Here is a 17281-nt window from a genome sequence, read left to right as displayed (position 1 = left end):
AGCCTTCATGAGGGTAGAATTTGTTTCAGGGTTATTTTATGAGACCGATATAGTTTTAGCTACATTGTGACTAATGAACTTATCACTAAGTGCAAGTATTATGGATTTCAATCAAAATCTTTCATGCTCAGCAAGCTTAATTTGATGTAAGCTGTTGGCTGGGGGTTGGCATAACAGCCTTTAGCTGTTTAAGGGTTACACAATGCAGAGTTGCTTACATGTAGTTTTCAAGAAGTGTTAATGTTGGTGCAAGCAATATTACTAACACCATCCCCCGTTTGCACATCTGAGATTATATGTATATGTGGTTAAGATCTGCAAGGTCTATCAGGAGTTTGTGGTTACATTTTGAAATGAGACATCTTGATAATAACTATCCCATTAAAGACCACATAGAACAGATGAATGATATATGTTTTGGTTTTTCTTGTTCTATGTCAGTGTATGGTACAGAAAAACAGCAAGAATGGATACTTAACACTGATACAGAAAATCTTCTGGTTTAACACCCTGATTTATTCGCTCCTCCTCATAAAATCTGCTACAGCTAATGGTTTGATGATTTCAAAAACCAGTACTAACACTAATGTGAGGAAGTGATATCTGCTGTAATCTAGACTATAACCAGGCACAAGGCCGTTCTCCTTTTTCTGAGATCTAATATTAGACAGTGTTTGTTTAACATATAGGCAGCTGAAGTTCAGCTGACTGTGAGCTGGCACACTTCACACGAAGGAAGTAGCTTTGCCACTGAATCGCAAAGCCTTCCAGCTGTGAAGTAATGTTGCTTTGGTCAGCGGTCCTCAAATATGGGGTGGGTTTGATAGGCTATGGAAGTTAAGAAGGAGGAAACTACTCGCTGTGTCACGTTTGTGTGTGTAAGTGTACTTGTATGCCTATCTTTATGAGAACTAGTCTGAGTTTAGTTTCATATGTTGGGAGTGAGGACATTTTTACTGGTCCTCACTTTCTGATATCCCTTCAAAGGGCTGTTCAAGGGTTTAGACTTCATTTTAAGATTCATCTTAAAATCAGGGTGGGGTTAGGGTGTTAGGCATTTAGAAGTGATGTTTGAGGTTAGGGTAATGCATTATGTTAGTAAATGTCCTCACAAAGATAGAGGTACAAGTATGTGTGTGTGTCTGCTAATGTGTGCGTGGCAGTTTCCCCTTGATAACACCAACTTCCTGTTTATGTCAAAATCAACCTTTTAGCTACACAAAAATATGCTCTAAAGGGTACAGAAAAAAAATTATGCATATGAAGCAAATCAATAAATATGTCTTCATTAAAATTAATAATAGGCAGATAATTAAAAGAACAGAATATTCTGCACATTGGTCTAAAGTGCAAAGTCACTCTAGCCCACACATTTCAGAATTTGTCTGTAGTTGTTCAATTTTCAGGAAGGCTACTGTATGCTAAAATGTTGGGACATTCTGCAAGTGTAAGAGATGATGAACTAGATTTTCATTTATTTTTTATTACACAAGTGTTTAGCCTGCGCTTCACTTACATAATAATATACAAGGCACCAGAAATTCTCATTTGAAAAAAGGTTTGTACTGAACATTTAAAAAAAACGTGAGTGTTATAGATAACATAAAACTCATATATTTACGTTATGACCATTATTTTTAATAAGCTCAGCTATGTTTATAAGACTGTATTTTTTTCATCAGCTTGGTGTGAAGAATGGCTTTTAATACTACGATACCCATGAGCCACAGTCTCCGTTGCTATGGAGAAGAAACCAGTGAAAAGCACAAGAGCTTTTGCAGTTGAGAACAAAACATTACAATACATTTGCACAACAACCTAGAAACCGAAAATGACCTAATTTAAACAGTTTGATGTACTGTCAAGTTTCTATAAAGTACAAATTGTAGCTTCTGTTTGCCCTTATCGGAGCTCGTGACTGATGAACTGATGGTTCATATCGAAATGCTCCTTGGGAGTTGTAGTTGACCTCTCCTGGTGGGTCCCCTTGCGTTTTTTGGTACATAGACTTGTACCTTTGACTTTATCAAAGAACCTGACATTTTCTAACACAGCTACCCATCATTTGTTGAGTTTCAAACCCAGACAAGCCTTGGACGATCCAACTGATCCAACTGCCAGTCGCCTAACTTCTACGCAGAAAAAAAATCTAAATAACCCCTCCCACTCCCAAACGCCAAGTTTACTGTCTCCATGGTTACATTGCTAAACACCGCAGAGAGTACTGCGACAGAAATTCGTTGGGTAAAAGGTTTTAATTTTAATACGAAAATGAGCGTATCTGTCACTCGCACGATTCCTAAGAAAAATTATGCTGATAAAGTTGTTACGCGACAACGGGTTTATGACTACTTGTATGGTGAGTAAACTTAACTTAACGCTAGATAACTTTGGAAACGTGTTAGCTGACTTGGTTCACCTGAACTGAACGGGTATTCTTTTGCTACAGATCCAGTTTACACAGTGTCATCGGAGGTGGACCATGTCAAGGCCTATGCGTCTAAGGACCGACTCGTAAGTTGTGTACTCGATACTGGTTGTGTTTCTACAATTAGAAATATGTCCTCAGATAAAGTTTAGTAATAATTAGGTTAAAATCTACCAAGGTGCTCCAACTCTTTATTTAAAAGTGTAATTTAACATTAATTATTTTAGTACAAGTACTAAGTTAGAGACAACAGTCATTTTGGCTCAGTAACTCATAAATACAAGACATTATATTAGGTTAAATTGTATTGTTATTGCCATAAATTGTTTTGGTTAAGTGCTGTTGCTTGTAACTGCACACAGATTTGTTAAGACATGATAAGGTGTTGTCTTCAGTTGTTTACCATTCAAGATAAACCCATCTTAAAAACTTGATGCAGCATTTTATCCCAGAATAGTGTTGAGGCATTTTTAAGCTGACAAATGCCTTTATTAAATAATGTAGAGCATGTAGAGTTATGTTGTATTTTATAGACTTATGTTGCATTTTTTAAGTTATATTTTCTTTAACACTAATTTACCAACTTTCTGTTTACCTCTCCTCCAGTAGGTACAAGTTGTTCCCTGAAGTATCCTAAACTATGACACAGCTAATATTGTTTCTGAGTTGATAGTGTTTAAACATGACAACAAAGAAATGGACTGACAGTGAATTGCAGTTGCTAACAGGTATTTCTATTTCTCTTAATCAGCGAAGAGTGCCTGACTTTGGGTCTATGTTCAGTAGCCTGCCCCACCACCCACGGTATACTATTCAGCTGGACCCTGCAGACCCAGTGCCGGCATCTATTGATCGTCGCTGGCGAGGCCACACAGAGCAGCGCAAAGAGGCATTGCAGCAGCTGGCTGGGTAACACAAACAGACACCATTTTAAATTACTTGGTTTTATTAATTAAAAGTTAATATTTGTACTCATTACAAATATAAACTGTCTCATTTGGCATATTTATCATTTTGTGGCTATGATTCTTGATTATCTTCTTGACAGGGTTATTTCTAAAAGGGAGGAGTGCCATGTGACTGGAGTTGATCGCTGGAAATACTTTAAACGGTTTGATTAGCCAGCCTACAATCTGAAGCTGTGAATATGGTGGAATACAATCATAAATACATACATTATACTATGGTAGTTTACAAAAGACAACTGCCATGCTGCTCACATTTCAACTGTAAGTATTAAAATAGTCTCTAATATGGTCTTCCATTCTGTTTCCTTTAGCCCTCTAATTCCTGTTGCACAGCAGGTTCCCCCGGATGTGATTTTTGCTCTGCCAAAGTAAGTTCAACTGGCTCCTCACATTCATTTATTTTTCAGCTATTTCTGTTGTGCCCTTTTAACTGGGTGAGGATATACCCTCTCTTTTTGTCACTTCAGAGAAGACTTTGTAACGACTGGTGGAAAGAATGCTGAACAACAGCCCACTCACTTCACTGTGGGGGTCCAGACGGACTACAGGGAAAGTGAAACACAAACAGACCCATATAGCCCTGAGTTTGTGATACAACCTGGGACGACTCCCTCAGAGCTCCTGCAACTAGCCGCTTTGACTTGGGGTACAAAAGCAGCTGTTCAGATCTTCACTAGTTACAGACTATACTCTATGATTGTAACTATTAATAACCTTGTTAAAATCATGAATGTCCAACCTTCTACTAGTGCTCTCATGTCTACCTGTACCTACCAGATGAACAGTCTCTCTGTACCTTCACCTTTACTTACATTTAAACCCTCTGATAACAATTTCCCTCAGGTCGTGGTCTGCCTGCAGGCCTGGCAGAAGTGGAAATGATAGGGCGGGCACGTGCCAAGCAAGCTTGGGAGGCCAGCCTTCCTCCACTGGGTGACCTGAGTCAGCTTGACAAGAGGAGGCGTATGATGGAGGAGATGGAGGCCAAAGAGTGGGCTTTCAGAGAAGGAGAAATCCAGAAGTGAGTGGTAACGTACTACGCTAATCTGAAAAGACATAAATAGTGAAGTAAACCACAACCTGCCTAAAATGTTGTTGGTGCAGTGTTTGGTACATATTTACCTGTTTGCTCGTACCTCTTGGGGAAGTGGTATTATATCTTAAAAACCATCTGCCCTCTCATTTGCCATACAGCAAACTATAAAGTACTCAAACTTGTGTAGTGACTGTCATTAGACATTGTAGTTATCCTTAACTCTAATGAACCTTTTAGCATCTTCCAGCTCAGTGTTTTGGTATTCTAGCTGTTAGGGTTACTGTTTTGGTTCACTCTCCCCGCTCTCATCAGAATCATTTACTATACGCGCACTGTGAATCCTGTGTTCATAGCTTGTTTCCACTGCCCCCAAGTGGTAAAAGAATTAGTTACTAGAAGTTTAAGCAGAATGAATACATGCTGACACATGGATTTGAACAAGGTTTGAATAAAGTACAGCCAAGGAGGATATGTGCGATATATCCATTTCTTGACTTATCAAATAATCTTTGTGAACCTTTTCTTCCCCTTGATGTTCCTGAAAAAAACCTGCCCTTCTGCAATGCTTTGTTTCTGTGTGGGGTGGCCAGATTGCAAGAGACCCGTCTTGCTGTGCTGAAGGACCTACTGAGGCAGAGAGATGGGGCCCAGAAAGAAGTCACAAACGAGAGACTTAACCTAATATTTTCTAAGCACCAAAAAGACAAGGAGACCAAGCTACACAAGATCCACAATGACTACATCAGATGTAAGACAACCACTGCCTCTGCACTAACATAATATCCAATATAATAATTAGAAATGTATTATTCAATGGTTTGTTTCAACCCCTCTTATCCAATGTCTTTTGTTTTTCATTGTTATTTTTGTGTAGCACTGAGAAAACTGGAAGCTAAGAGGAGAAATGTGGAGGGGAAGCTAGAACATGGTCTTGTCAAAGACTATACAGAGTCTCAGAAATATGCCCCTCAGACCCACATGGGCGCATTCACCAGGAGTGCCTGCTACAATGAGTTAAAAACCCACTACTTAGACACATATGAAGGTCTGACTCTAAATACTTTTGGACAAATAGAATTTAACATGTTTCCATAACAGCGCCTCAGAGACAACAGTATCCTTTTAATTTTAAGATAGCTTTCTGTCACTCACAGGTTTGCAAGAGCTTGAGGCAGGACTCTCTGCCTCAGTCCTCAAGCCATGGTCGAAAAGACCCAAACCCAAAGTTAACATCATCAAGAGTATGATCCAGCCCCCTGCAAGCAGAGCAGTAGAACTGATGAAGAAATACAAGGTAAAGCAGGAAGAAATATTTTCATTAAGCATATCACTGAAGTTTTAAACACACAATTGTCTCTCCACAGGCCCTGAGGGAAGAGAATGATCAAGTGACAAAGAAGTCCCTGCGTTTTCTTGTCAAGAACGAGAAGCCTGTTCCTCGTCCTGTCACTCCCAGAGTGGAGGAGCCACCAGAGGTCAGCTAATGTCTCTGAGTATAATTGACACTGACCTTGTTCATCCTAAATGTATTAGAGATGGTATTTATTAATTCACTTATATGTCCCTCATTAGGGGGATGAGGAGATAGAGCTTGCAGTCATCCACTTGCAGAAACTACTGAGAGGAAGAAGTATCCAGTGCGAGGTCTGAATGTGTCCGTCTGTCATATACACGCACACACACAGAGACAGACCGGTGTGTGTGTGTGTGTGTGTGTGTGTGTGTGTGTGTGTGTGTGTGTGTGTGTGTGTGTGTGTGTGTGTGTTTACCTGCACATCTGTTATGCTTCAAAATGCCTCCAGAAATGTTTGCATGTGTTTCAAGTTGTGTATTCACTTCTGTCTGTGTTGTTGTACAGATGTTTAAAGGCAAGGAGAACTATCTGGAGCTTATCCACGAACTGAGGACTGTTCATGCCTTGCAGAGGGAGGAGCAGGAGCTACAGAAAGCTGAAAAAGGGCTTGTTATCACCCTGAAAAAACAGAGAGACAAACATAGACACAAGGTGAAACACACAGACACGTTCACATACAAAATTTTACAAAACATCACACAATATAAACTTACAATCTCTCTCCCCTCCCAGACCTCTCAAGAGGAGGCATCTCAGGCAAGAGTGGTAGGTGCTGAGCTTGAACATCTGTTCGACACCTTGTCAAAGGAGCTGATTCATCTCCAAGAAGAGCGCAGGATCCATGCCTTTACAATACTGGCTGAGAGAGACCGTCGCCTTCGAGAGGCTGAGGAGAGTGGAAGGAGACAGGTGGAGGAGCGCAGACGCAGAGAAGAAGATGAGATCTTTAGACAAGTATGTACATATTTTCTGCTATGAGTATGCAAAGGAAATTGTTATTAGAATAAAATGTGTGCATGGGTGGTGCAGATATTTTAATGATGACTATGTATGTGCACGTCCTTAACACTGTGTCACAGGTGGTGCAGGTACACCAGGAAACTGTGGATTTGTATTTAGAGGACATCATCTTGGGGACCTTGGAGCAGACAGCTGACCAGCAGGCTAGAGAGGAGATCCGCAGGAGGGCAAAGGAGGTCAATGACATCGCTTATGCCATGGAGGAAAGGTAATAGACACCTCAGTATGTCTGCTGATGCTTTCTATTCAGTGATTCAAACCCAAGAATAATAAACAAAAATCATTTGTATGTGTGTGTGTGTAAGTAGCCGGAACAATCTTCAGTCAGAAGAGATTGTGTCAGAGCTGGTGTACAGCTTCCTTATCCCAGAGGTAGAGAAGATCAGTGTCAGGCAAAGAGGTTTGGGAGGTTTTTCTGTTTCCACACATAGAATGCAACTGCACCACCTTCACAAATGTTTTCAAATAATAAAAAGAAACTAATAATACATTTTTTTTGTAAATTATATGCAAAATAGACAGTATTTGCAGCAACATTTAAAAATAGATTAAAAGGCACACAGTACTCACTGGTTTGACCTTATGATTTCTCTTTGCCAGTGCACACGAGGCAGCATAGACACTTGCAGGCAGCTCGTGGTATCATTCATGGGACTGCAGAACATTCTGGGATCTTTCCTAGTACTCTGGGGGTCTCACAGTTGACCCATCCCTCTGAAAGAGCCTCCAACCAAGCCCTTGAGGAGATGATCAGCGTAGTGGAGCAAGAGCAGAAGAAGGAAGCAAAGAAGCACCACCATCAAACTGAGTAAAGAACGGACAAAATATATTAAAAGATATATATGGTGTGAACTGCAGTATGTCTGTATTTGCAGTTTCATATTCATCATTGTGGGTTAATTATAGCCCTTTGACTATTACTTCTGTATTTGATCTCAAATGTAAAGTTTGTTCGCACGTTTGCCGTCCAATACAAGTTACATTTCCATCTGGGGACTCAGAGCTTGTTAGGTGCCCTGAAGTGACTTTCTGTCATTATCCTGCAGTCTAACACAACAATCCTGCAATAAACCCTGCCTTCATAAATTGTAATGTTCAATTTTTTATTTAACTACACGATCGTTTTAGAGGATGTAGTTTGTGGTGCTGTTGAACTGCTTTGGACAAAAGAGAGGGGTTTGACCATTAAAAGGCAGAAAGACTTCTAACAGCCAAAGGTGAGGCAAATCCCATCAAATTGTCCAAAATCTGCCTATCAACAGCTGATATCAGAAATGTTGTTCTTAGAAATGCATCGTAAAAAAAAATCTCACCATTTGCCGTTGTGGTAAATGTAGCTTGGAGCAGAGACAGGGCAGAGATTTCAACATTTCCGAAACATCCATTTGTCAGCACAGCACAGCACAGCACAGCACGGGTCAGAAGCTAACCCCGTATGAACCCATCTGCACTACCCACGTCATCGCTTGGGGGTGTTGAGGTCATGAGTGGTGCCAAGGTGAAAGATTGTAAACGGCGTGGGCGGTGCTGGACGTCTAACCCCGCCTTCCCGCGGGCTGCAGCGGGGAATGCATGTAGCAGCCAGTCCCGTATCAAACAACACGTCCAACAGAACAGGAAGAGCTAATGCGATACTCGTTCACGCCTGTTGAGCGTTGAGTGAATCCTAAAATCCACCGGGATTAACAGCGGTGAGGTGGAACCCTGTGGACTACATACAGTTGTTTTGACATCTGGAATCACCAAATCAGTGAGTTGAATGATCTCGATCATGGTTTGATTAAAACTCGACCTTTAACCAGGTAAAGGAGGAGGGCAAGGAAAGGCAGGTGTTTATATAAAAGGTTGACACAGAGTCTCTTACTTTTTTATTTTAACTTATTAAAATAAAAAAGTTATTAAAATTAAAATCAGTTTGCTGTGTTACAGACTTATACCTGCCTGCAAAATCAGAGGTATAAGGCAAAAAAAAGGGTTTTACAGGCTACTTTTTAATCCACGTTTTCAGACGTGGATGCACATTATGATCACATCACATTAAATTTATATTGACATTTTAAAATTTAGATTCATGAACACTGAGAGTACTCTTCTTTTTTCTGTTTTTATTTATTCATTTATTTTTTACATGAAACAAATTCCTCTAGGTCTCCCACTTAAGCTGCATTCAACAAGATTTACTGTCTTGAAGGTGTGAAATAATTCAAATTCTATGGCCATGTTCATGTTGCCATTATGTCATATTTCTATACTAGATTTAAGTGTTGGATAAAAGTCTAAAACTATCATTGACAAGCAGTGGAACAGCATCAGACAACTTCATGATGAAGCGTTACTGCAGGGGTGATGAGTCCTATAGAAAACTGCACTGTTCACTACTGCACCACTGCAGTTCCCAGGCACTCCAGAGAGCTTTGTGTTATTTAATACTACTTGATGGAGTTTGAAATGGTTCCTGTTGTGACCATTTAGCCTCAGGGGGCGGATAAGAATTAACGGCTTTTAATAGACTTAAAAGACACTGCACCTTTATTCAAGAATATGGTAGAGGAAATGGTTCAGCCACAATTTTGCTTTTTTTCCTCATATTTGAAGGCAAGATCATATGTCTTCTGTACATTAATTGTGATACAATAAAAACTTTTTGCAAGAACTGTTAAGCTTGGTCTCAGTGTTGTTTTGCTTGTAGTTATTAACACTAAAACCTCACTTCCTTCAAGCCCTGCCACTTCAGTGTTGCAATCAGTGTTGCACTTGAAATTACAGTAAGCTAGTGGTGTTAAATTTTCTAATGACCCATTTAGGTAAGCATGAGCAAGAAGCCCACTGGAGCAGAGACCATCTGTGAGGCACTCATGAGGCAAAATGAAGAGGATGAAGAGGAAACAGTGTCTGAAGATGAGGAGCCCAGAGCTTGCGGTGTGTGTGGAGATCAGGCCAAAGGTTACCACTTCAATGCCTTGACATGTGAAGGCTGCAAAGGCTTCTTCAGGTGAGGTTGTTTCATTCACCCTCTCTCGCTCTCTTCATCAGCTGCAGCTTTGCGTAATGGCGTCTGAATAGATACGAAAACAGAAAACTTTTTATGACACAGTACATCAAGTTCCTGCAGTCACGTAATAAACAGAGCAAAAAAATTTTAGGGGCCTGTCGTGTACTCCATGTCACACATAGTGACAAATCCAACCTTAACATGTCTGCAGTCATCAGAGGTCAACTCTATGACCTCAGTGAGTGCAACCTGGGTGTGAGTAAATTTTCCATAGTACACTAAAATAAAGTTGGAAGATAAACCACTGATATTATATTTTACATGATACAGTACAGGTCCCTACATCTCTTATAGCATTTCCTACTCTCTCTGCTTCAGCTGACCAGTCCGAAGCATCATATTACATGTGTATTTATACTGAGTATGAATTGAAAGGATTTATATCTTTGCATTTTCTTTTTACCATCATACATTTTATGTGATAGTTCTATGAGAAGTAAAGAGAACTGTGTGAAAAGAAGCAGAGACATTCAAGGTTTGTTGTGGAAATCTTAAAAAAGATAAAGACTTTAAAATCTTTGTGGTTTTTTATTCAACATAGCTTTTGCAAATGGGCTCAGCACTTATACAGAGATCAATGGTCCCTATAAAGTGAGAGCCTCAGAAAAAGACTATTCCAGTCTTTTGTACTACAGCAAACAAGGATGTGGGAGTATCCTCCTCTCGTTAGCTGGTAGCTAGTGACTTTAGGATGCACAAGCAGGTAGCTTTAAGTTATCAGGAGTCAAAACCTGATATGTGGGGCTAGAATGCAGACAGAGACCTACTCCTTTCCCATAGTCAATGACAGTTCAGCTCTAACTGTAACAGCTTATCAACTACAAAGAAGTTTGACTGAGGTTACATAAGAGCACACATATGGCAGATTAAATTGTCTAATTACAATAAGAAGACAAGTTACAAATACAATCACATGAAAATTTTCCACTACAAAGTTTTGACCACAGCGTCAGTGCTGTTGCAGTTTTAAAACACAGTTAACAGAAGTATATCTAGCAACAATGGAGAAAACTGTAACAAGATGTGATAAATCTAGTATCGGCTTTATGACAATACCAGATTATTGGAACTAGGAAACATTTCGAATATGAAGATTTACACAATGAGCAACATGTTTGAGAGTATTTCAGTCCATTAGAAAATCACAGTAATCCAAGTCTTACACAGGGAATCATTAGGTCACTAGAAGACAATAGGATATATAACGATACTTTTGAATTCAGTGTTCTTTTTTTTTTTTTTTTTAAACTGAAAATAACTGCTGCTGCTGGGTACATGGTTAATTAGCGCGGTGAGACTGAACCAGAAACTTCGCGCCATACTTGAACTGCCATAGTATTAATTAATTAATCATTAGCGTTGCCAATAGATTTCTCATTTACTCACCTATTCAGATGCACTGTAGCTTTGTGGTCAGGCAACATTTCTGACACAAACGACGGCCCCAATGTTTCGTTATCATCTGGTGTGGGAGAACACTTTTCATTCTGTGCTTTTGGTGTTGCATTCATTTTACTCAATTTCTCTCAGTGGCTCATGCAAGTAGTCCAAAGTAATGCTATGATGTAATGGGATTTCTAAGACTGATTTTGGTAAACTGTTACTAAGTGGATTCTTAAATAAATTCAGACGTGCCATAAAGAGGTCAACGCAGCTCCGCTGTCCATTCCTGAATAAATGCAGTATAACCAAAAACAACCGCCGGTCATGTCAAGCCTGTCGCCTCCGCAAATGCCAGGCCATAGGCATGCGCAAAGAAAGTAAGTAACAGCTAGACACAACAAATCATTCCTTTTCGTTTTAAGACAAATGTTTATTTTTGATTTCATGCTGTGCTGTAAGAAACTATGTAATGTTGTGAGGTGCTCATCATTCAATTATTACTATATATATCGCTTAATACTGTCAGACATAGTATAATAAACAAGACATTTATAGTGATAAAAAGACACCAAACATCTTGATCATGTGCATTAGGTAAAAGAGTAAAAAATAATGTTTTAAAATTGAGCATCTCAGACCTTCTTTGCTGTAGAAGGAAACCTCTTTAATTACCTCATGTTTGCTGTATTTCAGCATAATCCAGCATTAAAAGTGTAAATTAAAATGTCTTTGCAGGAGTAATTAAAAAATATAAAGCTAGATCTACTGAGGAATATGTACTTATGTATTTTTGTGTGCCTGTAGTGGTCATGTCTGAGAAGGAGGTATTGGAGAGGAGGATCCGAATCAAGAAAAAAAAGATGCTTGACGCCCCAATACAGCTCTCATCACAGCAGAAGGAAACCATTCAGGAGCTACTCTGTGGCCACCGCCGCACATTTGACTCAGCATTTTCCAGCTTCAGTGGCTTTAGGGTGTGTGAATGACTGCAAACATCTTTGAGGTGTTCATAATACTCATTGTCTTAACTTGTCTGACTGACTTTTTCTTTTTTCTTTTAGCCTATGGACAGAATCATCCTTTCTGTGAGTGAGTACAACCAGCCTACAAGGGAGCCCTTTAACCCCCTGACAAACTGCCCTACAAACATCTGCACTAAAACCAGTAAATCTGCCACAGGCCCCAGAACATCCTCATGTGCCAACTTCCTCTCCTCCTCCAGTTTTTGTGGTTCCTTTGAAAAACAAAAGAACCGAGAAGGAGAAGAGGTTACAAAAAACATTATTTTTACTGCTCTTCCACACGTGACTGACCTCACCACTTATATGATCCAGGACATCATCAGTTTCTCCAAAAGTCTACAGGACTTCAGGTAAACATGTGTGTCCCAGTGCATATTCGGATATGTCTCAGCAGGTATGTTTCTTTATCACTAACGTCTATTATCCGCTTACAGGTCTCTAACCATGGGGGATCAAATTGCCCTGTTGAAGGGGGCCACATTTGAAATTATGCAGATCCGCTTCAACATGGTGTTCAATGCTAAAGCAAGCATCTGGGAATGTGGCCATATTACATACTGCATAGATGACGCTGTACGAGGTGAGACTGACACAAACATGCCTTTATATTCAGTGGGATAGGCTCGGCTGTTTCTCCTGTACTGTGTGAAAATGTACAGATAGTTTCACACACACATACACACACACACATTATTAAAAAAAACAACACTTGGATACAAACAGGAACTACATGATATTCTTTGTTAATTTTATAATATTTCTAACCTCTTAGATCTGCATATAAACAGAAAATTCGTATTGAAACCTGTATTGATTAATGTTTTGGTCACTTGGGATGACATATAGCAAACTGTTGTCTATTAACACAGACACAGAGCAAGCATATCATTCATTTGGGGTTATGTACCTAGAAACCTGGTTAGTGTTAGTATAATATTCACCTCAGCCCTGTTTGTTTCTCCTTCTGAGGGAATTCTCTGGCTCTTTAGCACCACTATGTCTGTCTGCTGTTTGCTGCTGAGCAGGTAGTGTACAGAGGGTTCATGGTAGCTTTTTTGCAGAAAAAGCTACCTGCTGGAAACAAGCTTGGGTCGGGGGGAAATGATTCTCTGTGGTTTCTTCACTACAAGCCACTAATTTCACTCACAAGTGGTATTTTGATCCATTTTTTTAAGGAAAGAGCTGAAATCACATGGAGGCTCAAGTTTCACTGAATTTGTCAGTGTTTGTCATGTCCACGACACCTATTTTGTCGATTTTTGAAGTGATAAAAAGTAAAGAAGTAACATTAATTGTGGCACCTTCCCAAGTCAGACAGTGCAACCGTAATTATAATCAAGTCTAATTAATACAAAATACATTTAGTAATGGTTACCTGGCGTGGATTGGAAATAAAAAACAGTTGGATGGATAAGATTGTGAGACAAATGATCTGATGTCGATTAAAGAAGCAGTAACACAAAGGTAAACTATGTCCAGTATGTAAGGAATCAAGCTTACAGCTTGACAGTATGTGAAAGTAACCTAAACAAAAGCATCCTCAGACATGTGGAGCACCTCTGATTTACAGATGTAACTCATCTGAGCAAAAAGCAACGCCTGCACATTGACATTTCAACTCCAGCATGATCTTTGTCAAAAAGAGACTTTTTTTTGAGATCATGGAGTCACTGCGGAGGCGTTTCTCATCTCACTTGTGTTGGTTTCCATTTGCCTTGCAGAATTTAGGTTAAATGTGAAGATTATTAACACTAACATAAATGCAAATTTCATGATTTTTTCACGATATAGCAACATTTTATTTGTGAGCAGTCAGACGTGATAAGGCTTGTGTGCACTTCTCTCGTACCTCTTATCATCGCAAGTCTTCGCATGTAACATGACTCCTGGATGAACATTCGCCAGAATGTTGTCAAACTGGTGTTGTCCGCTCCTTTTCTAAAGATTAAACAAAAAGCAGTTGGCATTCATTCATTGTCCTCCAGCCTTTAGCTGGCAGACTGTCTGCAATTATTGATATGAAGGAAACAATGATTTTGTCTATATTGTTCACCCCTTAAAGTTAAATATCTTGAAATTCTCAAAGAAAAGCCTGTATTCACATAAAAGTTGAGGCTGCAGACTGGTATGTATGAATGGTCTACACATAATTATAAAATAAGGCCTGGAAGAAAGAAAGAAAAATGACCTGTAATGGCTGTAATGGTATTTTAGCACAACGTACAACAATGCCAGAATTGCTGTTCTCACTTGTTATTAATTTAACCTGATTTCAAATTTCCTGTTTCACAATAAAAGCTTTGCTGTCCTGTAAATGTCCTCTGCTCTTCTGTGTTTTGTAGCGGGTTTCCAGCCGCTCCTCCTGGAGCCTCTGTTCAAATTCCACCACACACTACGCACACTGGGCCTGCAAGAGGAAGAGTATGTTCTTATGCAAGCCATGTCCCTGTTTTCTCCAGGTAGCAGCATCAGTTCATCCCAGTCCTATCTAATCAATGATTTATGAACCCTGTAAATATTTTAAACTTCAGAAACAGCCGAGCATTAAAAAATGTATTTTCAGACGTCCTCAGGTTCAAGTTCCTTTTGGATTAGCAGAGATTTGTTATTTAGTAAATCTTATGTTATTCGACCTATCAGATCGTCCAGGTGTGCAGCAACACAGTGTGATTGATGAGCTTCAGGAAAACTTGGCACTGACACTAAAAACCTGGATTGACTGCAAGAGAACAGGCCCAGAGAAACAGTGAGTGAAATACAAAATGCCACTCGTAGTCAGCTCACTCAGAAACCTTTCACATACTGATCTGCCTTTGTTTCCTGTGTTACTTCAGTTTGCTGTACCCCAAAGTGGTGGCCTGTCTTACAGAAATGAGAACAATGACTGAGGAGTACAGTAAACAGGTTCTGCAGATCCAGGACATCCAGCCGGACGACATCTCTCCCCTTATATTGGAGGTGGTCAGTAGAAACCCCTGTGATGACTTCTAAGACAGACACCTACTGTACATGGACAGCTAAAGCACTCTGGGTCCACCTCTGTTATTTAATAATGGAGACCCCAAACTGAAAACCAACTGAATGTGCTCCTTGATTTAAAGGGAAGTATTCTGTTGTGTAAAATACTAAAGAACACATTTCTGTCATTAAGCTTTGAACGCAAAAAATCACAAACACATGAAGATGCGTGTTCATGTCATCCGTCCTCTGCACACAACCTGCAGGTCAAAGAAACCATGAGTGAAGCAGCATTAACTTTTACAAAGTTTGTTTAAACTGGTTACAGTACTGTTGGATTGTGGCGAATTTGTCACTTTTGTGCTATTTGTTTAACTTACACTAAAAACATATTGTGGGTGCATGAATGAATGTCGACTTCAAGTTGGGAGGTTTAATGTTTTTTTTGTCACACAGAATTGTCTGTAAAGTGTGTTATTTTCTCAGAATGAAAAAGGGCTGCAGTTGCAAAGACAGTCTTTGCTTTTTACAGTTGTTACCTCAGTTTGTGTTTAGTTTTGTGTTTTGATCATGTAAAACAAAAGTGCTATACACTTATTTTAAATAAAACGGACCAGAAGTGCTCCTGAGATTGAAGTGAATGATGGTGTTTCCATGGTCATTGGCAGCAAGGAAAACAGTGCCCCCCTGTGGTTACACTAATACAAAGGATAACTCATTAAATAAGAGACTAGTCTGTTGCAAAGAGCCAGCTGGTGGGTGTAAAACTTTTAAGAATGGTCTATCAGTCTAAACATTAGGAGGCTTTCTATAACGTCATACAGCCCACTGGCCCATGTATGGGCCCAGTAGAAGGTTCTTAACCATGGAGTAAATGCTTAAACATTTGTCAATACATACTTGCTGTACCTCATTAAATCGGTTAGAGTCTCTAGAATTCAAATAATCGGTTCATTTTGCGCCAACCATAAGCACATAAATATGATTTATTAATATCTGACAGCACTTTGTAACAGCTGAGCATGGTGACTACTTACCGTTTAGATGTGTAGAAGTCCTTCTCCATTCCTCCACTATTTGTATTCCTTTAGTCCATAAGGGTCCACAGATCGCAAAAATCAAAAGGGTTCCTTATAAAAAGTATTCCAAATTATGAATAGCTTCATGAGAAGTCGAAAGCAGACGACCGAGCGATTTGTATCAGCTGATCTTCCCTCACTTCTCCACTCTCTCTGTCCAGGTGCATCTGTGGCTTTGTTAGCGGGTCTGCTACATCCATGTTCTGCTATTGTTTGTTAACTTTCTGGCTACAAAATGGAAAGATCCAATCAGATTTCACTCCAGGGGGGTCTGGGGAAGACAAAAAGCTTAACTTAGCCTAAGAAGTAATGAGGTGTTCTCCCTGTTGGAAAAAAGCCTGTTTTTTTCCACAGCTTTTCTGAATGAGGCTAGCTTGTAGATAGACGTCTCCCCTGACCAATCAGAGCAAACTAAGGGGGGTGGGCACTTCAAAGAGAAGGCCAATAGCTTGTGAGAGGTGTGGAAACAGCATGAGAGCCTGCAGGCTGAACTGTATCAGAGACAATGGTCAGCTCTGTTTTGAATGGTTCCAAAAGGTTTCTTATACATGGAAATCCTTCAGTATGTTTTCTATTATTTCATATTTAAGAGTTAAAGCACATTTCTCCCAGTTTTCCTTTTAGAGAGGTTTATGGGCGCCAGTGAAAAAATGAACTATAAAGGCCTAAACTATTAGGCCTAGAGGCCTTGAAGCATCACAGATTTGACAAGATGTATTAAGTATTGTGGAGCTTTCTCTTTGTTCTTTTATAAAGTTGATCCTGTTTTTAGTTATATAATGTGACTTCTTTACAGGCAAGGACTGAAAAATACTACAAAATACCATGTATGAGCTGATATAATTTTAGGTTGGGTTGTAGGCACATGTAAAACAAGCACATCTTCATAAACTACAATACGTTACCTTTCAAATGAGGTCTCATAAATGCATTTTGGCCTTACAGTTCTTCTGAAATAAGCTTATTACGTTTACATATGCA

General features: G+C 39.5%; 2 protein-coding genes across 3 annotated transcripts; both read left to right on the top strand.

Moving 5' to 3' along the window:
• The first annotated feature begins 2161 nt into the window (after positions 1 to 2161).
• maats1 (MYCBP associated and testis expressed 1) lies at positions 2162 to 8370 on the top strand. Of its 2 annotated transcripts, none has more exons than XM_022740893.1 (17): positions 2162 to 2359; positions 2450 to 2514; positions 3180 to 3337; positions 3477 to 3539; positions 3708 to 3764; positions 3864 to 4042; positions 4240 to 4417; positions 5023 to 5180; positions 5307 to 5477; positions 5587 to 5726; positions 5797 to 5907; positions 6005 to 6076; positions 6291 to 6437; positions 6519 to 6740; positions 6866 to 7014; positions 7115 to 7206; positions 7407 to 8370. In XM_022740893.1, the coding sequence occupies exons 1-17, from the start codon at positions 2194 to 2196 to the stop codon at positions 7616 to 7618; spliced, it is 2340 nt and encodes a 779-aa protein (XP_022596614.1). In that variant the 5' UTR covers positions 2162 to 2193; the 3' UTR covers positions 7619 to 8370. The 2 variants fall into 2 exon arrangements, with proteins under 2 accessions (XP_022596614.1, XP_022596613.1); XM_022740892.1 differs by having other exon boundaries at positions 7112 to 7206.
• Positions 8371 to 8398: 28 nt separating this feature from the next.
• Positions 8399 to 15723, top strand: nr1i2 (nuclear receptor subfamily 1 group I member 2). The gene is made up of 9 exons (XM_022740891.1): positions 8399 to 8556; positions 9611 to 9798; positions 11488 to 11618; positions 12046 to 12215; positions 12303 to 12613; positions 12698 to 12843; positions 14606 to 14722; positions 14904 to 15009; positions 15098 to 15723. Exons 2-9 carry the CDS (start codon positions 9617 to 9619, stop codon positions 15252 to 15254), a joined length of 1320 nt encoding a protein of 439 aa, XP_022596612.1. The 5' UTR covers positions 8399 to 8556; positions 9611 to 9616; the 3' UTR covers positions 15255 to 15723.
• Positions 15724 to 17281: the final 1558 nt, after the last annotated feature.

The sequence above is a fragment of the Seriola dumerili genome, unplaced genomic scaffold (genome assembly GCF_002260705.1).
Source record: "Seriola dumerili isolate Sdu_G_001 unplaced genomic scaffold, Sdu_1.0 BDQW01000052.1, whole genome shotgun sequence".
NCBI classification, from domain to species: Eukaryota; Metazoa; Chordata; class Actinopteri; order Carangiformes; family Carangidae; genus Seriola; species Seriola dumerili.
Note: the sequence above shows the minus strand (reverse complement) of the source record. Positions and strands in the feature narration are given on the sequence as shown.